This window comes from Saimiri boliviensis, chromosome 15 (assembly GCF_048565385.1).
Source record: "Saimiri boliviensis isolate mSaiBol1 chromosome 15, mSaiBol1.pri, whole genome shotgun sequence".
In the NCBI taxonomy this organism is placed as follows: Eukaryota; Metazoa; Chordata; class Mammalia; order Primates; family Cebidae; genus Saimiri; species Saimiri boliviensis.
The window spans coordinates 39734189-39750752 of record NC_133463.1 but is presented as its reverse complement, the minus strand read 5'-3'; the positions used below and the strand labels follow the sequence as shown (position 1 = coordinate 39750752).

The 16564-nt window shown below is 38.2% G+C and overlaps 1 protein-coding gene across 3 annotated transcripts in view; it reads right to left on the bottom strand.

Annotated features, from left to right (window-relative positions):
• Positions 1-16564, bottom strand: part of RMDN1 (regulator of microtubule dynamics 1) — a 42743-nt gene that overhangs the window by 4898 nt on the left and 21281 nt on the right. For all 3 annotated transcript variants that reach the window (XM_039464377.2, XM_074386909.1, XM_003940499.4), the window contains exons 3-7: positions 11285-11372; positions 9398-9557; positions 6106-6195; positions 2470-2525; positions 1141-1228 (exon numbers count right to left, since the gene is read on the bottom strand). In XM_039464377.2, coding sequence (XP_039320311.1) covers positions 1141-1228; positions 2470-2525; positions 6106-6195; positions 9398-9557; positions 11285-11372 — 482 coding nt within the window. The remainder of the gene's footprint in view (positions 1-1140; positions 1229-2469; positions 2526-6105; positions 6196-9397; positions 9558-11284; positions 11373-16564) is intronic.

Genomic DNA, 16564 nt, shown 5'->3' with positions numbered 1-16564 from the left:
GCACTTTGGGAGGCCGAGGTGGGTGGATCACGAGGTCAGGAGTTCGAGACCAGCCTGGCCAATGTGTTGAAACCTCGTCTCTACTAAAAATACAAAAATTAGCTGGGCGTGGTGGCACGCGCCTGTAATCCTAGCTACTCAGGAGGCTGAGGCAAGAGAATCGCTTGAACCTGGGAGGCGGAGGTTGCAGTGAGCAGCAATCGTGCCACTGCATTCCAGCCTGGGTGACAGAGTGAGACTCTGTCTCAAAAATAATAATATTAATAATAATATTTCTCAACTGTGTGTAAAGAATACAACTTAGTATTCTTTACATCAATTTTCACACTATAGCCTCCAGAAAGAATAAAAAAGCTCCTTGCTATAATGTAACTAATACAAGTACAGCTTTTTGATTGCCTGTTTTCTTACTCTGAAAAGCTTGTGATGAGTAAACCCAAAGTTTAACCAGAAAACTCTAAAATTTTATTTTTAACAGGAAAAGCAAAAGGCCTTGAAAATATGAGAGAATATAAACCTTTTATATGCTTTTTAAAATAAAAGTTATAATGAGTGTTCTTTTATCAACTCAAACATGCATTTTTTTTCTTTTTCTTTTTTTTTTTTGGAGACAGAGTCTTGCTCCGTTGCCAGGTGCCAGGCTGGAGTGCAGTGGTGCGGTATCTGCTCACTGCAGCCTCCACCTCCCAGGTTCAAGCAATTCTCCTGCCTCAGCCTCCCGAGTAGCTGGGACTACAGGTACATGCTGCCATGCCCAGCTAATTTAGCATGCGCTTTTTCTAACTGACTGTTACTGTGTATAATATACCTAAAACATGCTGGGTAATAGTTGCTGTATTTCTTGTTCTATTTTATGACTTCAATATGGTTTAGATTTCAAACAGAAAATGAAGGTAGATTTTAGCCATGAGCCATCTTACATGACAGTATTCCAGAATTACCAGCCACTCACCTTAAAGGGGTAAAAAGAACTCACCAGTCATGGATAATAAGTTTTTAGCCTTGTGATAACATAGTTGAATTGGATCATTAGAAACTGCTCAAGTCCCTCACTGAATCAGAGCTCCACATGTGTGAACACTGTAGAATGGCACTGTGGTTAAGAAATTGGTACTGACTTAACAAAGGACATCATACTACCTCCTCATAGGTGGAACTAGGAGGAGATGCAAACAGCATTTTAGCAATTCTTCTTTGATACCAAGGCATTTCAGCAAATGTATAGCACCTACAGAGAAATAAAAAAATTTTATACATTCAAATTGTACCTTCTTTTCTCTTAAAGGTAAGCATCTTAATATTATAAAAGGAATCTTCTACTGTATGTTTAAACAGCTTGTACTTTACATGATAGCTACTAGGTAATCCAGAGACTGACATACTTATCCATTAGCTTCGGTGGGGGGGGGGGGGGGGGGTATTTTGTGATTAATATAAATAATAAACAGCCATACTAATAACAGTAATATAATATACATCTACCACTGAGTGCAGTGTGCCAGGTACTGGGCTGATTATTCTGTCACTTACTTCTTTTAACAATTATATATGAGATAGGATCATTTACCCTATTTTTTATATAAGAAAATCTCTGAGAAGTTAAAAAACCTTACCCAAGAAAAATAACAAAACTAAACATCAAATTTATAAGTAACAGCAACCAACTTAAGTCCATTTTTAAAGGGGCAAGGCAAATGACTAACCTCCAAAGATCTTTACAACTTTCAAAAATAAGTAGGAAAAAAGTGTTAGATCTTTTACTAGGGTCTGAAGTCCTCAGAGCAGAAATTGCTATTTCATTTAGGTTTGCTTACTAGCATCTGACTTAGTGGCTGCCCCTCAATTATCACTGATTCTCAGTGAGTGAGTGTTAGTTTAATATGTCCTTTACCTGAAGAATATATTTATTTCTCTTTTATAAGAGTTTGATACAGGACAGTTTATACTGGTACCTTTCTTAGATGGCAGTAAAGATTTAGCTTTGCAGACTATACTCAAAACAGTACATAACACTTTGATAAACCCTCATACCAATAAAATAATAATCTACAGGAGACATAAATTCACATAAAAGTAGAAAGATACTGAAAATCAGATTATATGCTTCCTCGGATTAATCAAGACTGACACACTTTGAAGATACAAAGACCCTCTTGGGGCACTCTACTGTATTACTATAGTTAACACTTATCTAATTTCATTTAGCATGGTAAGTAAGAATAGTCCTTTCAGTCTGTATATGTTTCTAAATGACTGAATAACAACGTTTAACATGGTCACAATCAAATTTAGTGTATTCTAGCAATACATTTACAGTGCTAGTTAATGGATTTGACACTCTAAATTCCGTCAGCTACTAGGTTAAAATATTTAATTTTTTTATATATGCAAAAGGAAATATTTATATATTCTACAAAATAATATCACACTAACTACTACTGAAATATTAATTTAAAGAAATTTTCTTACCAAATACCCATAAGGTGAATTGAAGTAGCATCTTTAGGGTTCAGTTCAATTGCTTTCTAACAAGAAATGAAAAAAACAAATAATCGTATTTGTTTTCTAAACACCAATAAGTGCTTTACAGTGTTTGCTGAAAAAGCCATGATTTTTAAAAAATCGCAATCCTGTGTTTCAATTTTTCTAATTAATAACAACTTTCTTCCTCCTGATTGTTTGATTAAATTCATTTCAATACACTATTAATGACTTGTATTAAGGTTACTATTTCATAAGGTTCAGACATTTATAGTAAGTGTCAAGATGAGAAGAAACATGAAATACATGAATTAATTTTGCAAATTAATCTGTAGTTCTTAATGTATCTTCCAGATTAAAAGAAAAATGAGTAAGAAAGTGCTTTCTTGGCAACCTGTAGATGAATACGGAATAAAAGTCATTCTTTCCTAAAAAAGAATTAAACGTGCATTTTAGTTTTCAGAAAAAAACGAATTTTAAAAAGTCTCTTCTTTTTTGGAAGTCTTTTCTTTCCATTTTTAGAAAGTCTTTTTGTTTTTTGAGACGGAGTTTCGCTCTTGTTACCCAGGCTGGAGTGCAATGGCACGATCTCGGCTCACCGCAACCTCCGCCTCCTGGGTTCAGGCAATTCTCCTGCCTCAGCCTCCTGAGTAGCTGGGATTACAGGCACACGCCACCATGCCCAGCTAATTTTTTGTATTTTTAGTAGAGACGGGGTTTCACCATGTTGACCAGGATGGTCTTGATCTCTCGACCTCGTGATCCACCCGCCTCGGCCTCCCAAAGTGCTGGGATTACAGGCTTGAGCCACCGCGCCCGGCCCAGAAAGTCTTCTTTATGTAGATTTTGTTCAAATTCCTCATTTGCACTTACCAAAGGGAAAAAAAAAAACACTTCATAGAATACTAATAGCAGGCCGTGCACAATGGCTTATGCCTGTAATCCCAGCACTTTGGGAGGCCGAGGCAGGCCAATCACCTGAGGTCGGGAGTTTGAGACCAGCCTGACCAACATGGAGAAACCCCGTCTCTACTAAAAATACAAAATTACCCAGGCATGGTGGCACATGCCTTTAATCCCAGCTACTCGGGAGGCTGAGGCAGGAGAATCGCTTGAACCCGGGAGGCAGAGGTTGCAGTGAGCCAAGATCGCGCCGTTGCACTCCAGCCTGGGTAACGAGCAAAAAATCCATCTCAAAAAAGAAAAAAAGAATATTAATAGAATAATTATGTACAATGTAAAATATCTTGAAAGAATCTCCCTAATTTCTACTTACTATGTGAATTAGTGTAAAGCATAAACTAAGAATAACTTTAAAGAAACTGTTCTCCCTTTTATCCATTATTTCATTGAAAACTACTAAAGAAATCTTATAGATTAATGCTGATCATATTAAAAGACTCTTTTTTAAAAAAATTAAGATTTCTAGTTTATGCTTTTCTATAAAACCACATTTTTGCTTTCAGTTTAGTCATGTGTGAGGTATACATTTTCAAATGTTTACAATGGTTATAAGAACATGGTCTCTGAAGCCAGACTGCCAGGATTGAAGTCACAGGTCAGTGACCTTGAATGGGTTGTAAAATCTGTATTTTTGCCACAACTAAGTTTTCTCTCTTTTACAGAAAAGTCAAATACTTACTTAACTCATAAGGTTGTGGTAAAAATTAAACAAGTATTTTAACATGTTTATATGCAATTTTAAGCAACCTTTCCCAGTTGAAGTTCCACTAAAAATTAAGCCCTACAAAAAATTATATAAGTAACTATTTTTTCCATTTTCCTAAGAATGATACAGAGATACTGCCATATCATTTTAGATGCATAGGAAGGAATTTAATTCATCACAATGGATGCCTTGGGGCCTTAGGGTTTAATTTTCTTTTTTTTTGCCTTTGCCAAAATAAGGTTTTATTTTCAAAGTCATTTGAAAGACACAGAGGAAGGAAGGAGAAGACCTAAGACCCAATGGATGTAAATTCCAAATTCAGATTCTTGCCAGCCCCACCAATGGTCTCTGTCAGGCCAAGAAGGTGTTTTCTTTGGTAATTCCTATTTTTTAGCTTCCTGGAGAAGAGATCTTTTCCCTTAAGCCATCTTCATCTTTTTTGTAGAGTAGAGCTTTATTTCCAGGAAACTGTGTCTTAGTTGGAGATGGGTATTTTTTTAAAAAAATCAGGGTAGCCAGGCGCGGTGGCTCAAGCCTGTTAACCCCAGCACTTTGGGAGGCCGAGGCGGGTGGATCACGAGGTCAACAGATCGAGACCATCCTGGTCAACATGGTGAAACCTCGTCTCTACTAAAAACACAAAAAATTAGCTGGGCATGGTGGCGGGTGCCTGTAATCCCAGCTACTCAGGAGGCTGAGGCAGGAGAATTGCCTGAACCCAGGAGGCGGAGGTTGCAGTGAGCCAAGATCGCACCATTGCACTCCAGCCTGGGTAACAAGAGCGAAACTCTGTCTAAAAAAAAAAAATCAAGGTAGATCTAATATGTTCAAGAAAGTGGGCAGCTGGGCCAGAGGTTTAGTTTTCTTATGGTAAGGGTTGAAAGGGGGTACTTTCCAGCAAACTCTTGTAATCCTTCCTGTCATTGGTGTTTCAAAAATAACCCAAAGATGGTAATTCCTTACCACTTTAGATATATAATGGAATTCAAAATAGAAGTAGCATAATCTTTTTAATACATAAATACTAAACACTGCCATTTAAAATATATTTAAACTGTACATCTGAAAGCTTATATAAAACGTTGTTTTTTACAACCTATAGCCTTCACTGTCTTTTTGTTAAATGAAAAATATACAGTTGTATATTTTCTAGTTTTTCATTATTCATTTTGGAAGTTATGTCATATATTTCTACATCCTGAGGTACAAAGAAATTAAATGATTTATCTTATGCCACTAAGAAAATTACTGTATTTCCCTGAATCTAAACTATCAAAAATGACACACCATTAGTTTATATGCCACTAAGAAAGAAAGTATCACTGCCAATTACAGTGTAAGGTTCCAGTGATTATATAGTGTAATCTGATTTCAAGGATTTTAAACTGTAAAACAGGTAAATTGTTACATTATAAAATATCAGTTATTATGTATATATTACTATCCATGCTGCCCACAAGAAAAGCTAGGTCTCTTGACACCCAGGCGTTCTTTTTCACTAGTTGTTATATTAACTAGGAATTGACACTAAACCATACAATTACGAAAAGCTATCTAAATAGCACATTCTGCACTATCCCTATGCATGTTCCCATTATTTTTCTTCCTGTAATCTCTAAAGAAAAATATGCTGGGTTTTTTGTGGCAGTTTTTTTTTTTTTTGAGACAATGACGTTCATACATGTTAAGAAATACATAGACTCCTATAGAATTCTTAGCACCTAACAGCTTACTATAATTAACTTTACAGGAAAATATTTTTAATAAAACATACATATGATCATACACAGCTATCAATCTTAAACAGAATTATTTCTACAGGGAACGGTGTGTCAATTGTGTTAAAGACTGTTACACTGGACCACTGGACCATGTAACAATAGATAATGAAAATAAAAATCTATATAGAAAAATTTAACTTTTAAAATTCATGAACTTTAATAATTCATCAGTACCTCAAAATGCTCCTTGATAATGTATGCATTTGCAATTTTAACCTTGATGCCTTCATAATCTCCAACATCACTAAGGCAGATTGCATACCACTGACAATTAAAAAAAAAAGTGTAAGAACAATAATATTCTTAATATTCCATTCAATACAAGGCAAAACTGTGTAATATTTATTCAGTAGTCATTCTTATCCAGCAAAAAGTTACTGAGCATAAAAACTGTATTAAATGTAATTTACAAATGTAATGAAATATATAATAAATATGTATTGGCCGGGCGCGGTGGCTCAAGCCTGTAATCACAGCACTTTGGGAGGCCGAGGCGGGTGGATCACGAGGTCGAGAGATCGAGACCATCCTGGTCAACATGGTGAAACCTCGTCTCTACTAAAAATACAAAAAATTAGCTGGGCATGGTGGCACGTGCCTGTAATCCCAGCTACTCAGGAGGCTGAGGCAGAAGAATTGCCTGAATCCAGGAGGCGGAGGTTGTGGTGAGCCGAGATCGCGCCATTGCACTCCAGCCTGGGTAACAAGAGTGAAACTCCGTCTCAAAAAAATAAATAAATATGTATTTATTATTTACATTTAATAATGGAATATATAAAGAAAAATAGACATGGCCCTCTGGAAACTCAGGGATAAGGCTGGGCCCAATGGCTCACACCTGTAATCCCAGCACTTTGGGAGGCCAAGGTGGGTGGATCACCTGAGGTCAGGAGTTCAAGACTCTGGCCAACATGGTGAAACCTCATCTTTACTAAAAATACAAAAATTAGCTGGGCATGGTGGCATGCGCCTGTAATCCCAGCTACTCGGGAGGCTGCGGCAGGAGAATCACTTGAATCTGGGAGGTGGAGGTTGCATTGAGCCAAGATCATGCTACTGTACTCCAACCTGAGTGACAGAGTGAGTAAAAAAACAAACAAAACCCTCAGGGACAGGACATGTTTATGAAGAACTGTAACATGGTAGAAAGTGGTCAATTTTCTAAGAAAGTTACCAACACAGTGAGATAATGGTTCATGTTTACAGTCTGAATATCAACTTAGAAGAGTATGTCATTGATTGTTGTTTTATGTTCTCATTCTCTCTTCTCGGAGTCCCACCTCTTCCCACATTGCATTGTTACAGTAAGAAGTGCCACAGTGTCAACTTTGACCTTGTCTCCACAGCCACTGTTGGAGAGTAGACCCAAACTGAGACGACCCGAGATTCTTCCCCAAGAAATGAATCTAAAATAGCCACGCTTCATAAACCCAGATACTGTGGAAAGTTCCAAGATTTAGGATAAGGAGAAAAAATAACGTCTGCAATGAAAAAGATACTCAGATTAACAGCAGAGTGGAGAGACAATTAATGAAGCCTTGAAGCAATCAAGCCAATTTTCTCCCAAACCCCAACTGCACCCTGCCTTTGGGTTCCATGAAGTCCAACAATTTCTTATAATATGATTCCACTCATATGAAATACCTAGAATATATAAAGCCATAGAGACAAGAGATTCATGTTTGCCAGAGTTTGAGCTAAGAGGGAGTGGAAAGTGACTGCTTAACAGAAACAGGGTATTCTCTTAGGGATGAGGACAATGTTTTGCAATTAGAGGTGTTGGTTACACAACACTAAATGTACTAAATGGTTAGCCCCACTGTAATCCCAGCACTTTGGGAGGCCCAGGCAGGCAAATCACGAGGTCAGAAGTTCGAGACTAGCCTGGCCAACGTGGTGAAACCCCACCTCTACTAAAAATACAAAAATTAGCTGGGCATGGTGGTGTGTACCTGTAATCCCAGCTACTCCAGAGGCTGAAGTAGGAGAAATAGCTTGAACACAAGAGGCAGAGGTTGCAGTGAGCCAAGATTGCACCACTGCACTCCACCCTGGGTATCAGAGAAAGACTCTGTCTCAAAAAAACCAACAACAACAACAAAAAAAAACAAGACTATTTGTAGAGGTAATGAAGATGATTTTACAATGATTGAGAGGTCAATTAATCAATAAAATATAATCCTAAATGTTATATTCTTAATACTAGCACTTTAAAATACATGCTGTAAAAACTAATAGAACTACAAAAAGAAATGAACAAATCTACAATTACAATTGAGGATTATACTACTCCTCTCTCAGTAATTTATAGAACAAGCGGACGAAAATCAGTAAGGAATTAGACAACTCAAACAATACTATCAACGAACTTGACTTGAATGGGATAAGAACAGTCCTAACAATAGCTGAATACATAATTACAAAGATGAACCATTTTCAGAGCCATAAAACAAGTCTCAGTAAACATTTAAAGTAATGTGTACCTGTTTTATCCTTTATAAGCAGTATTTTTTTGGCGGGGGGCGGGTACCAACTCCTAAAAGGAGCATTTGGAAATATACTGGTATAGAATTTGGTTGTCATATGACTTGGAGCTCTACTGGAGACAGATAAACATGATTTTTTTTTAAAAAGTGCTAATCCTTGGCCAGGCTCAAACCTGTAATCCCAACAATTTGGGAGGTCAAGGCAGGAGGACTGCTTGAGCTCCAGAGTTCAAGACCAGCCTGAGCACCAGAAACATAGCAAGACCTCATCTCTACTAAAAATCCAAAAAATTAGCTGAAGATGGTGGCACATGCTGTAGTTCTAGCTACTTAGGAGGATGAGGTGGAGGATCTCTTGAGCCCAAGAGATTGAGGCCACAGTGAGCTAAGATTGCAACACTGCCCTCCAGCTGGCACACACACAAAAAAAAAAAAAAAAAAAAAAAAAAAATCCTAATCCAGAAGGCTAACGACCACCACCTCCTTGTCTCCTCATACAATTTACTGAAAAATGTTCGGAACCAACAAGAAATCCTAAAAGCAGTGGAGTTACATGTGAAGTCATTCTAGGCCTCAGTTGCTCAGCTGCTATATTTCTATCTCTAAATAACACAGAAATACAACATGAGGAAAATGAGAAAATATTTGTGAAGCACTTATACTACTAAGAATACAGATATAGGTAATTCATGAAATTGCTAAACTTGTTTAAAAATAAGCATTCACAAAAGTAGTTTATCAAATACAAATGAAGTTACACCAAAGGTTTAAGAAAACAGACTTTTCTATGAAAAACTTATAAAAATAAATATATTTCCTACTTCTTTAAAATAGAGAAAGTAACCTTAAGATACAAGACTGAATTAAAAAGAAAACCTTAAAATAGAGAAATTGTTCTTCCTATGTAAATTAGAGATAATAGAAAAGTATAAAATAATGTACCTCTCAGTACATGGTAATAGCCTAGTTAAGCAACTCACCTTATGAGCTGCAAAATTTGATTCATTTTTTTCTAGTGCTCTTTTTGCATACTCTAGGGCTTCATACACCAATAGCTTTTTCTCCTCTTCTGAAGTTCTGCTAAGCTGAGCTACATCACGTGATGCCCGTGCCAAACGCCACAGTAACTCTGCATCTTCACTAATTTGAAATAAAATATAAAACAACCATTTTAGCTCATATTTAAAAATTGTTAAGGGTTACATTACTAATAAATCCATTATGGTCTTTCAGCTTAGGAAGCTAGCAACATGGTATCAAAAGCCATTATTAATAAGCCTAAATGTATTTTTTTCTTTCATACAAAACACTCGCTAAAATTTCCTATAAAAATGTCTAATATTCATAAGTATTAACTTACTTCTAGTATCTAAAATACTGACTTCCTTCAAAAGTATCTTTGTATTCTAATTCTTTTTTTTTTTTTTTCTTCAAGACGGGGTTTCACCAAGTTGGTCAGGCTGGTCTTGAACTCCCGACCTCAGGTCATCTGCCCGCCTTGGCCTCCAAAGTACTTGGATTACAGGCATGAGCCACCACACCCGGCCTGTATTCGAATTCTTTAAACACTTGCCCTACAAAACTCAACTTATTAACTGGAGGCTTGGCCTTACTGGCACTGTGTTTCAAGTAACTCAGAGTAGTTCATACAGTATCATAAAATACATAAATTTTATAGAGAGGGTCATGTTCTAAAAATACAAAACTGCTGAATCCCTAGTCCCAAATACATCTTCTGACACCCAATAGGTATATGACAATTATTTTCTAATGAATGAATGGTTGAATATAATCTAATCTCAAAATAAATCCTATGTTTGAATACCATGCCATGATGCATGGGTTATTTCAAGTAAGAGCATTGGATGCTTTGAAGAACTGCCATTTCCATATAATTACATAAGAAATGGTTAATAAAGTATTAACCACCACAACTGACAGAAATAATTATAAAAATTAAATACCTTTTTATTAAATGTTTGCCTTTTAACAAAAAATGAAAATTTGAAGCTAAAGGTTTAGTTAAGATAGTTATTATTCAATGAATATGGAGTAACTATCTTATAGTTTATTTTTCAAGTTATCACTGAAATGACAATAAAATGCCAAACCAGCCACCTTGAATTACTGAAGGGAGAATTGGTAAGAAAAGATCAATCCTATAGATATCTAGAAAGTAAAACTGATGAGTCCTGGGGTGAAAACTGTTTTGAAAATCTAAAAAAGGCAGATGAAAATGACGCAATATTTTTAGTTTAGCAGATGAGGTAGATTAGTGATCTAGAAATGCTATTTGGCCATATGATTTACTTTCTAGGGTTGAGTCTTTCTCTCACTCCATACTCCTCCCAAAAATGAGTGCACGCTGATACTCTACACTAAATATACAATCTAATACAAAAAAAATAGAAAAAGGGGTATTTTTGGTTTCTCTGAAAGACTATGCTTCTGAAGTGATACACAGTTACCATTCAATGGTGGCATATAATTATCTTAAATCTCAGTGAATTCATTTAATCTATACCAATAAAAAATTGCTGTAAAAGGAATGAGAAATATACAATATAGCTAGAAGGAGTAAATATATATTCAATAACTATCCTGTATGATCTAAAGCAAAATGGAAAAATAAAAAAAAAGTTTCAACATTCCACTAGACTAAGTAGAACCATCTTTTCTAAGTCAGTGAGATACATGCAACATTTAATGTAAGAAACAAATAGTATATTATAAACTCTAAGAAATAGTTTGAAGTAAAAACTACAATCATCTATTTTTAAAACCTCAAGCACCAAGGGTCATTTTAATTGTTAAATAACAAAAGTTTAGAGGAAACCACAAGCCAAGGCCTATCATACATTGCTTACCTTTCCTTGTACTGGGCTAGCAACTGATAAAGTTTTTCTGTTTCTCCGCTTTCATACAGGTAGTCTGCTTGTTCAAGTATTTCTTCAACTTCAATTATAAAGGAAAAAAGATAAAATAAAATAGGTCTTCCCAAGTCAAGATGACAGTAATTTGAACAAACATAAAAACTTTTATACGTAAGCAAATGAAATCGGATATGGAAATGACCTATAATGAAAGAGCAGAAATAATGAAGAACTTGTATGAAAACAAAGTAGAAATAATCATAAAGCTATCATAATAAATGATTTTTCAAAAAGGAACAGAAAAGAAATTTTTAAAAACACACAAAAACAAATTAAAAATTAAAAGGAACCCTTAAGTTAGGCACCTATTTATAATTAAGAATTTTACACAGGAGCCTTCACAAGCACAAAAAAATAATATGAATGTATGAGCATACCTTTCTTCAAGGGGCTTTAAATGTTGTCTAATTTAAGGAGCTAATGAGGCTGGGTGTAGTGGCTCACGCCTATAATCTCAGCACTTTGGGAGGCCAAGGTGGGTGGATCAACTGAGGTCAGGAGTTCAAGAGTAGCCTGGCCATCATGGTGAAACCCTATCTCTACTAAAAATATGAGAATCAGCTGGGTATGGTAGCAGGTGCTTGTAATCCCAGCTACTTGGGAGGTTGAGGCAGGAAAATTGCTGGAACCCAGGAGGTGGAAGTTGCTGTGAGCCAAGATCGCACCAATGCACTCCAGCCTGGGGGACAGAGCAAAACTATCTCAAAATAATAATAATAATAATAATAATAATAGTATAATGAAAATGTTCTTACAGGAGTGCTTCAGTTCCTGATAAAAAGTGGGTATCCGGTACGACCTTGTGGTAAATACAGATACAACCATTTTAAAAGTCAGTCCTATAATCCCATCCAACTAAAATGTCAGTGATATTTACGCCCTTAAACTTCAACTCATTTCCAAAATACTCTCACTTCAGAATGTAACTTCGTTCTAGTAAACAGAGGATGAGAAAGCTTCTAAATTGGCTTTGAATAAGCATAATGCAGATTAAAAGAGAATTAAGCGGAAATTTTAAAGAGTGGAATTATTTGAAGTCCCAATTCCTTAAAAAATATATATCTAGCAAATAGAAGAGTGATATAAGACAAAGAAAAACTTGTAAGGGCCGGTGAAGTTATATTTTTATAGAAACATATGGATCATTTCCCAGGGTAAAAAAAAAAAAAAAGGTTCTGTATTTTTCAGTTAATCTTTTTTTCAAGGGCTATGGCCTGCAGTCTCACAAATTATAAAATCATGCCAATCAACTAATTATAAAGTGATTTTTTGCTTGTTTTAAGAAAATAAAGCTATAGCCGAGATCCCTTAAAAACTGAAAATTGAACTACCATGTGATCCAGCAATCCCACTTCTGGATGTATATCCAAAGGAACTGCAATCAGTGTGTCAAAGAGATATTTGTACTGTCACATTCACTGAGGCATTAGTCACAATAGCCACGCCTTAGGAAACAACCTAAATGCCTGCTAATGGATGAATGGATTTAAAAAAAAAAGAAGTAGCACACATACACAAATGGAGTATTATTTAGCTTTAAAAGAGAAGAAAATTCTATCATTCTGTCCTTTGCAAGACTGTGGATTAACATTATATCAAGTGGAAGACATTATATTAAGTGAAATAAGCCAGGTACAAAAAGACAAATATAGGTTGAACATCTCTAAGCTAATCTGAAAATCCAAAATTTGAAATGTTTCAAACTCCAAAACTTAGTGAGAGCCACAAGTGGAAAATTCCACATGATGCCACAAGTGGAAAATTCCACACCTGACACTTACTTTCTGATGGTTCAGTGTACATGAACTTTGTTTAATGCACAAAGTTATTTAAAATATTGTATAAAATTGCCTTCAGGTTATGCACATAACCTGAATGAAAGATAAATTCTGTGTTAGACTTGGGCCCTATTCCTAAGATATCTCATTAAGTATATGCAAATATTCCAAAATCCAAAAAAATCCAAAATCGGAAACACTTCTAGTCCCAAGCATTTTGGACAAGGGATACTCAACCTACACTGTAAGATCTCACTTTTATGTGGAATCTAAAAAAGTCAAAACCACATAGGTAGAGAGTAGACAGGCAGTTACCAGAGGCTGCAGTTGAGTGGCAGGAGGGAATGAGGAAATGTTGGTCAAATGGTGCAAAGTTTCAGTTAGACAGGAGGAATAAGGTTTAGAGATCTGCTGCACAGCATAACTATAGTTAATAATAATTTATTGCATATTGAGAAATTGCTAATGGAACAGACTGCAGAACTCCATAGCTTAGCTCACTTAAGTGGACAAAGCAAATGCTGGAAAGTGGCAATAAAAGCTTGTTGAGGACAGGCACGGTGGCTCATGTCTGCAATTCCAGCATTTGGGGGGCCGGGCGAGGTAGGCAGACCACTTGAGGCAAGGAATTTGAGACTAGCCAGGCTAACATGGCGAAACCTGGCCTCTACCAAAAACACAAAAATTAGCCAGGTAGGGTGACACATGCCTGTAGTCCCAGCTACTAGGGAGGCTGAGGCAGGAGGATTGCCTGAGTCCAGAAGGTAGAGACTACAATGAGCCTTGATCATGCCACTGCACTCTAGCATGGGTGACAGAGTGAGACTCTATCTCAAAAAACAAAACAAAAGCTTGTTGAAGTGTGAAAGAAACCAGTAATCATCTGATCCCTTACACTCCCCTACTGTGGTTATAAAGGCCTCATCAAGCTTGTGCAGGCCTGACAGAGGCCTAGGAACTTAAAATGTTATTTTATTTTATTTTATTTTATTTTTTAGAGACTGAACACACACTGGGAGGTTGCTTTTTTGTTTTCATGACTGAGTCTCAGCGCTCAGGGAGGCTCGGGTGGAGGCGGCGGAGCAGGCAGGCAGCAGTGAAGCTGGTGCCCTGGCGCTGGGGCCGCGCGTACTTGAAGAAGACGGCGGCGCGGCCCTGCGCGGGATCTCGGAGCGCAGCGCGGGCCACGCACGGCTCGAGGGGGCCCAGTCCCTCGGAGCTGTAAAGTTCCGGCTCGAGCCTGGAGCCCGCGCCGTCGAGCAAGCGGTGCGCCAGGCTCAGAGCCGCAGCCCCGCGACGACCCGACTCCCATCCCACCGCTTCGGCCTCCAGCAAAGACAACTCCAGGAAGTAGGTGGCAAGTAGCATCACCTGGGGGCTGCTCCCTGCCAGCGCGGCCAGCAGCCCGAGACACAGCAGCGGGCCCGGGTGGTGCAGCCGGAAAATCCAGGCGGCTCAGGATGCGGCGCTCCACGCGCAGCAGCTCCGCCCGCGAGAAGGAGTCCGCACCCAGGAGGCAGAGGCAGGTGGGCTCGGGAAGAAATGGATAAATTCCTAGAAACATCCTAATGAACCAGGAAGAAATTGAAATCCTTGTAATAGTCCAGTAACGAGTTCCAAAATTGAATCAGTAGTTAAAAAAAACCTACCAACCAGAAAAAGTCCTGGACTAGATGGAGCCATGGCCAAAGTCTACCTAATATACAAATAAGGGCTGGTACCAATCCTATGGAAATTATTCCAAAAAATTGAAAAGAAGGGACTCCTGCCTACTCATTCTATGAGGCTAGCATCATTCTGATACCAAAACTTGTCAGAAACACAATGGAAAAGGAAAACTCAGGTCATTAACTCAGGTGAAGGCAGATGGGCAGGCCACAGTGGCTCATGTCTGTAATCCCAACGCTTTAGAAAACCAAAGTGGACAGACTGCTTGAGCTCAGGAGTTCAAAACCAGCCTGGGCAACATGGAGAAACCCCAACTCTTATTTTATTTTATTTTTTTTTGAGACGGAATTTCGCTCTTGTTACCCAGGCTGGAGTGCAATGGCGCGATCTCGGCTCACAGCAACCTCCGCCTCCTGGGTTCAGGCAATTCTCCTGCCTCAGCCTCCTGAGTAGCTCGGATTACAGGCACGCGCCACCATGCCCAGCTAATTTTTTTTTTTTTTTTTTTTTTTTGAGATGGAGTTTCGCTCTTGTTACCCAGGCTGGAGTGCAATGGCGCGATCTCGGCTCACCGCAACCTCCGCCTCCTGGGTTCCGGCAATTCTCCTGCCTCAGCCTCCTGAGTAGCTCGGATTACGGGCACGCGCCACCATGCCCAGCTAATTTTTGTATTTTTAGTAGAGACGAGGTTTCACCATGTTGACCAGGATGGTCTCAATCTCTTGACCTTGTGATCCACCCACCTCGGCCTCCCAAGGTGCTGGGATTACAGGCGTGAGCCACCACGCCCGGCGAGAAACCCCAACTCTACAAAAAAATATTCAAAAACTACCCAGGAGTGGCTGGGTATGGTAGCTCACACCTGTAATCCCAGCACTTTGGGAGGCTGAGGCAGGCAGATCATCTGAGGTCAGAAGTTCAAGGCCAGCCTGACCAACATGGAGAAACCCCGTCTCTACTAAAAATAATTACCCAGGAGTGGTGGCACATGCCTGTAACCCCAGCTATTCGGGAGGCTGAGAGAGGAGCATCGTTTGAACCCAGAAGACGGAGGTTGTGGTGTGCCAAGATCACGCCATTGCACTCCAGCCTGGGAAACAAGAGTGAAACTCCATCTCGAAAAATAAAACAAAATTACTCACGTATAATGGCATGTACCTGTAGCCCCAGTCACTCAGGAGGTTGAGGTGGGAGGATTACTTGAGCCTGGGAGGCAGAGGTTGCAGTGAGCTGAGATTGAGCCACTGCACTCTAGCATGGGTGACATAATGAGACCCTGTCTCAAAAAAAAAAAAAAAAAAAGAAAAAAAGAAAAAGAAAAAAAAAAGAATATAGACATAAAAATCCTTAAAAAAGTATTAGCAAATTGAGTCCAGCAGCACAATGAAAAGATAATAACCCACACTCAAGTAGGCTTTAGATGCAAGGCTGGTTCAACATGCAGATCAATAAATGAGATTAATCACATAAATAGAAGTAAAAACAAAAACCACATGATCATCTGAAAAGACACAGAAAAGGCTTTTGATAAAATTCAACATCACTTTACGTTAAAAAACCTCAACAAAACTAAGCAGCAAAGGAACACACCTCAAAATAATAAGAGCCACCTCTGATAAACCCATAGCCAACATCATACTGAATGTGCAAAAACTGGAAGCATCCTTCAAAAATGGAACAAGGGCCAGGCGCGGTGACTCAAGCCTGTAATCCCAGCACTTTGGGAGGCCGAGGCGGGTGGATCACGAGATCAAGAGATCGAGACCAT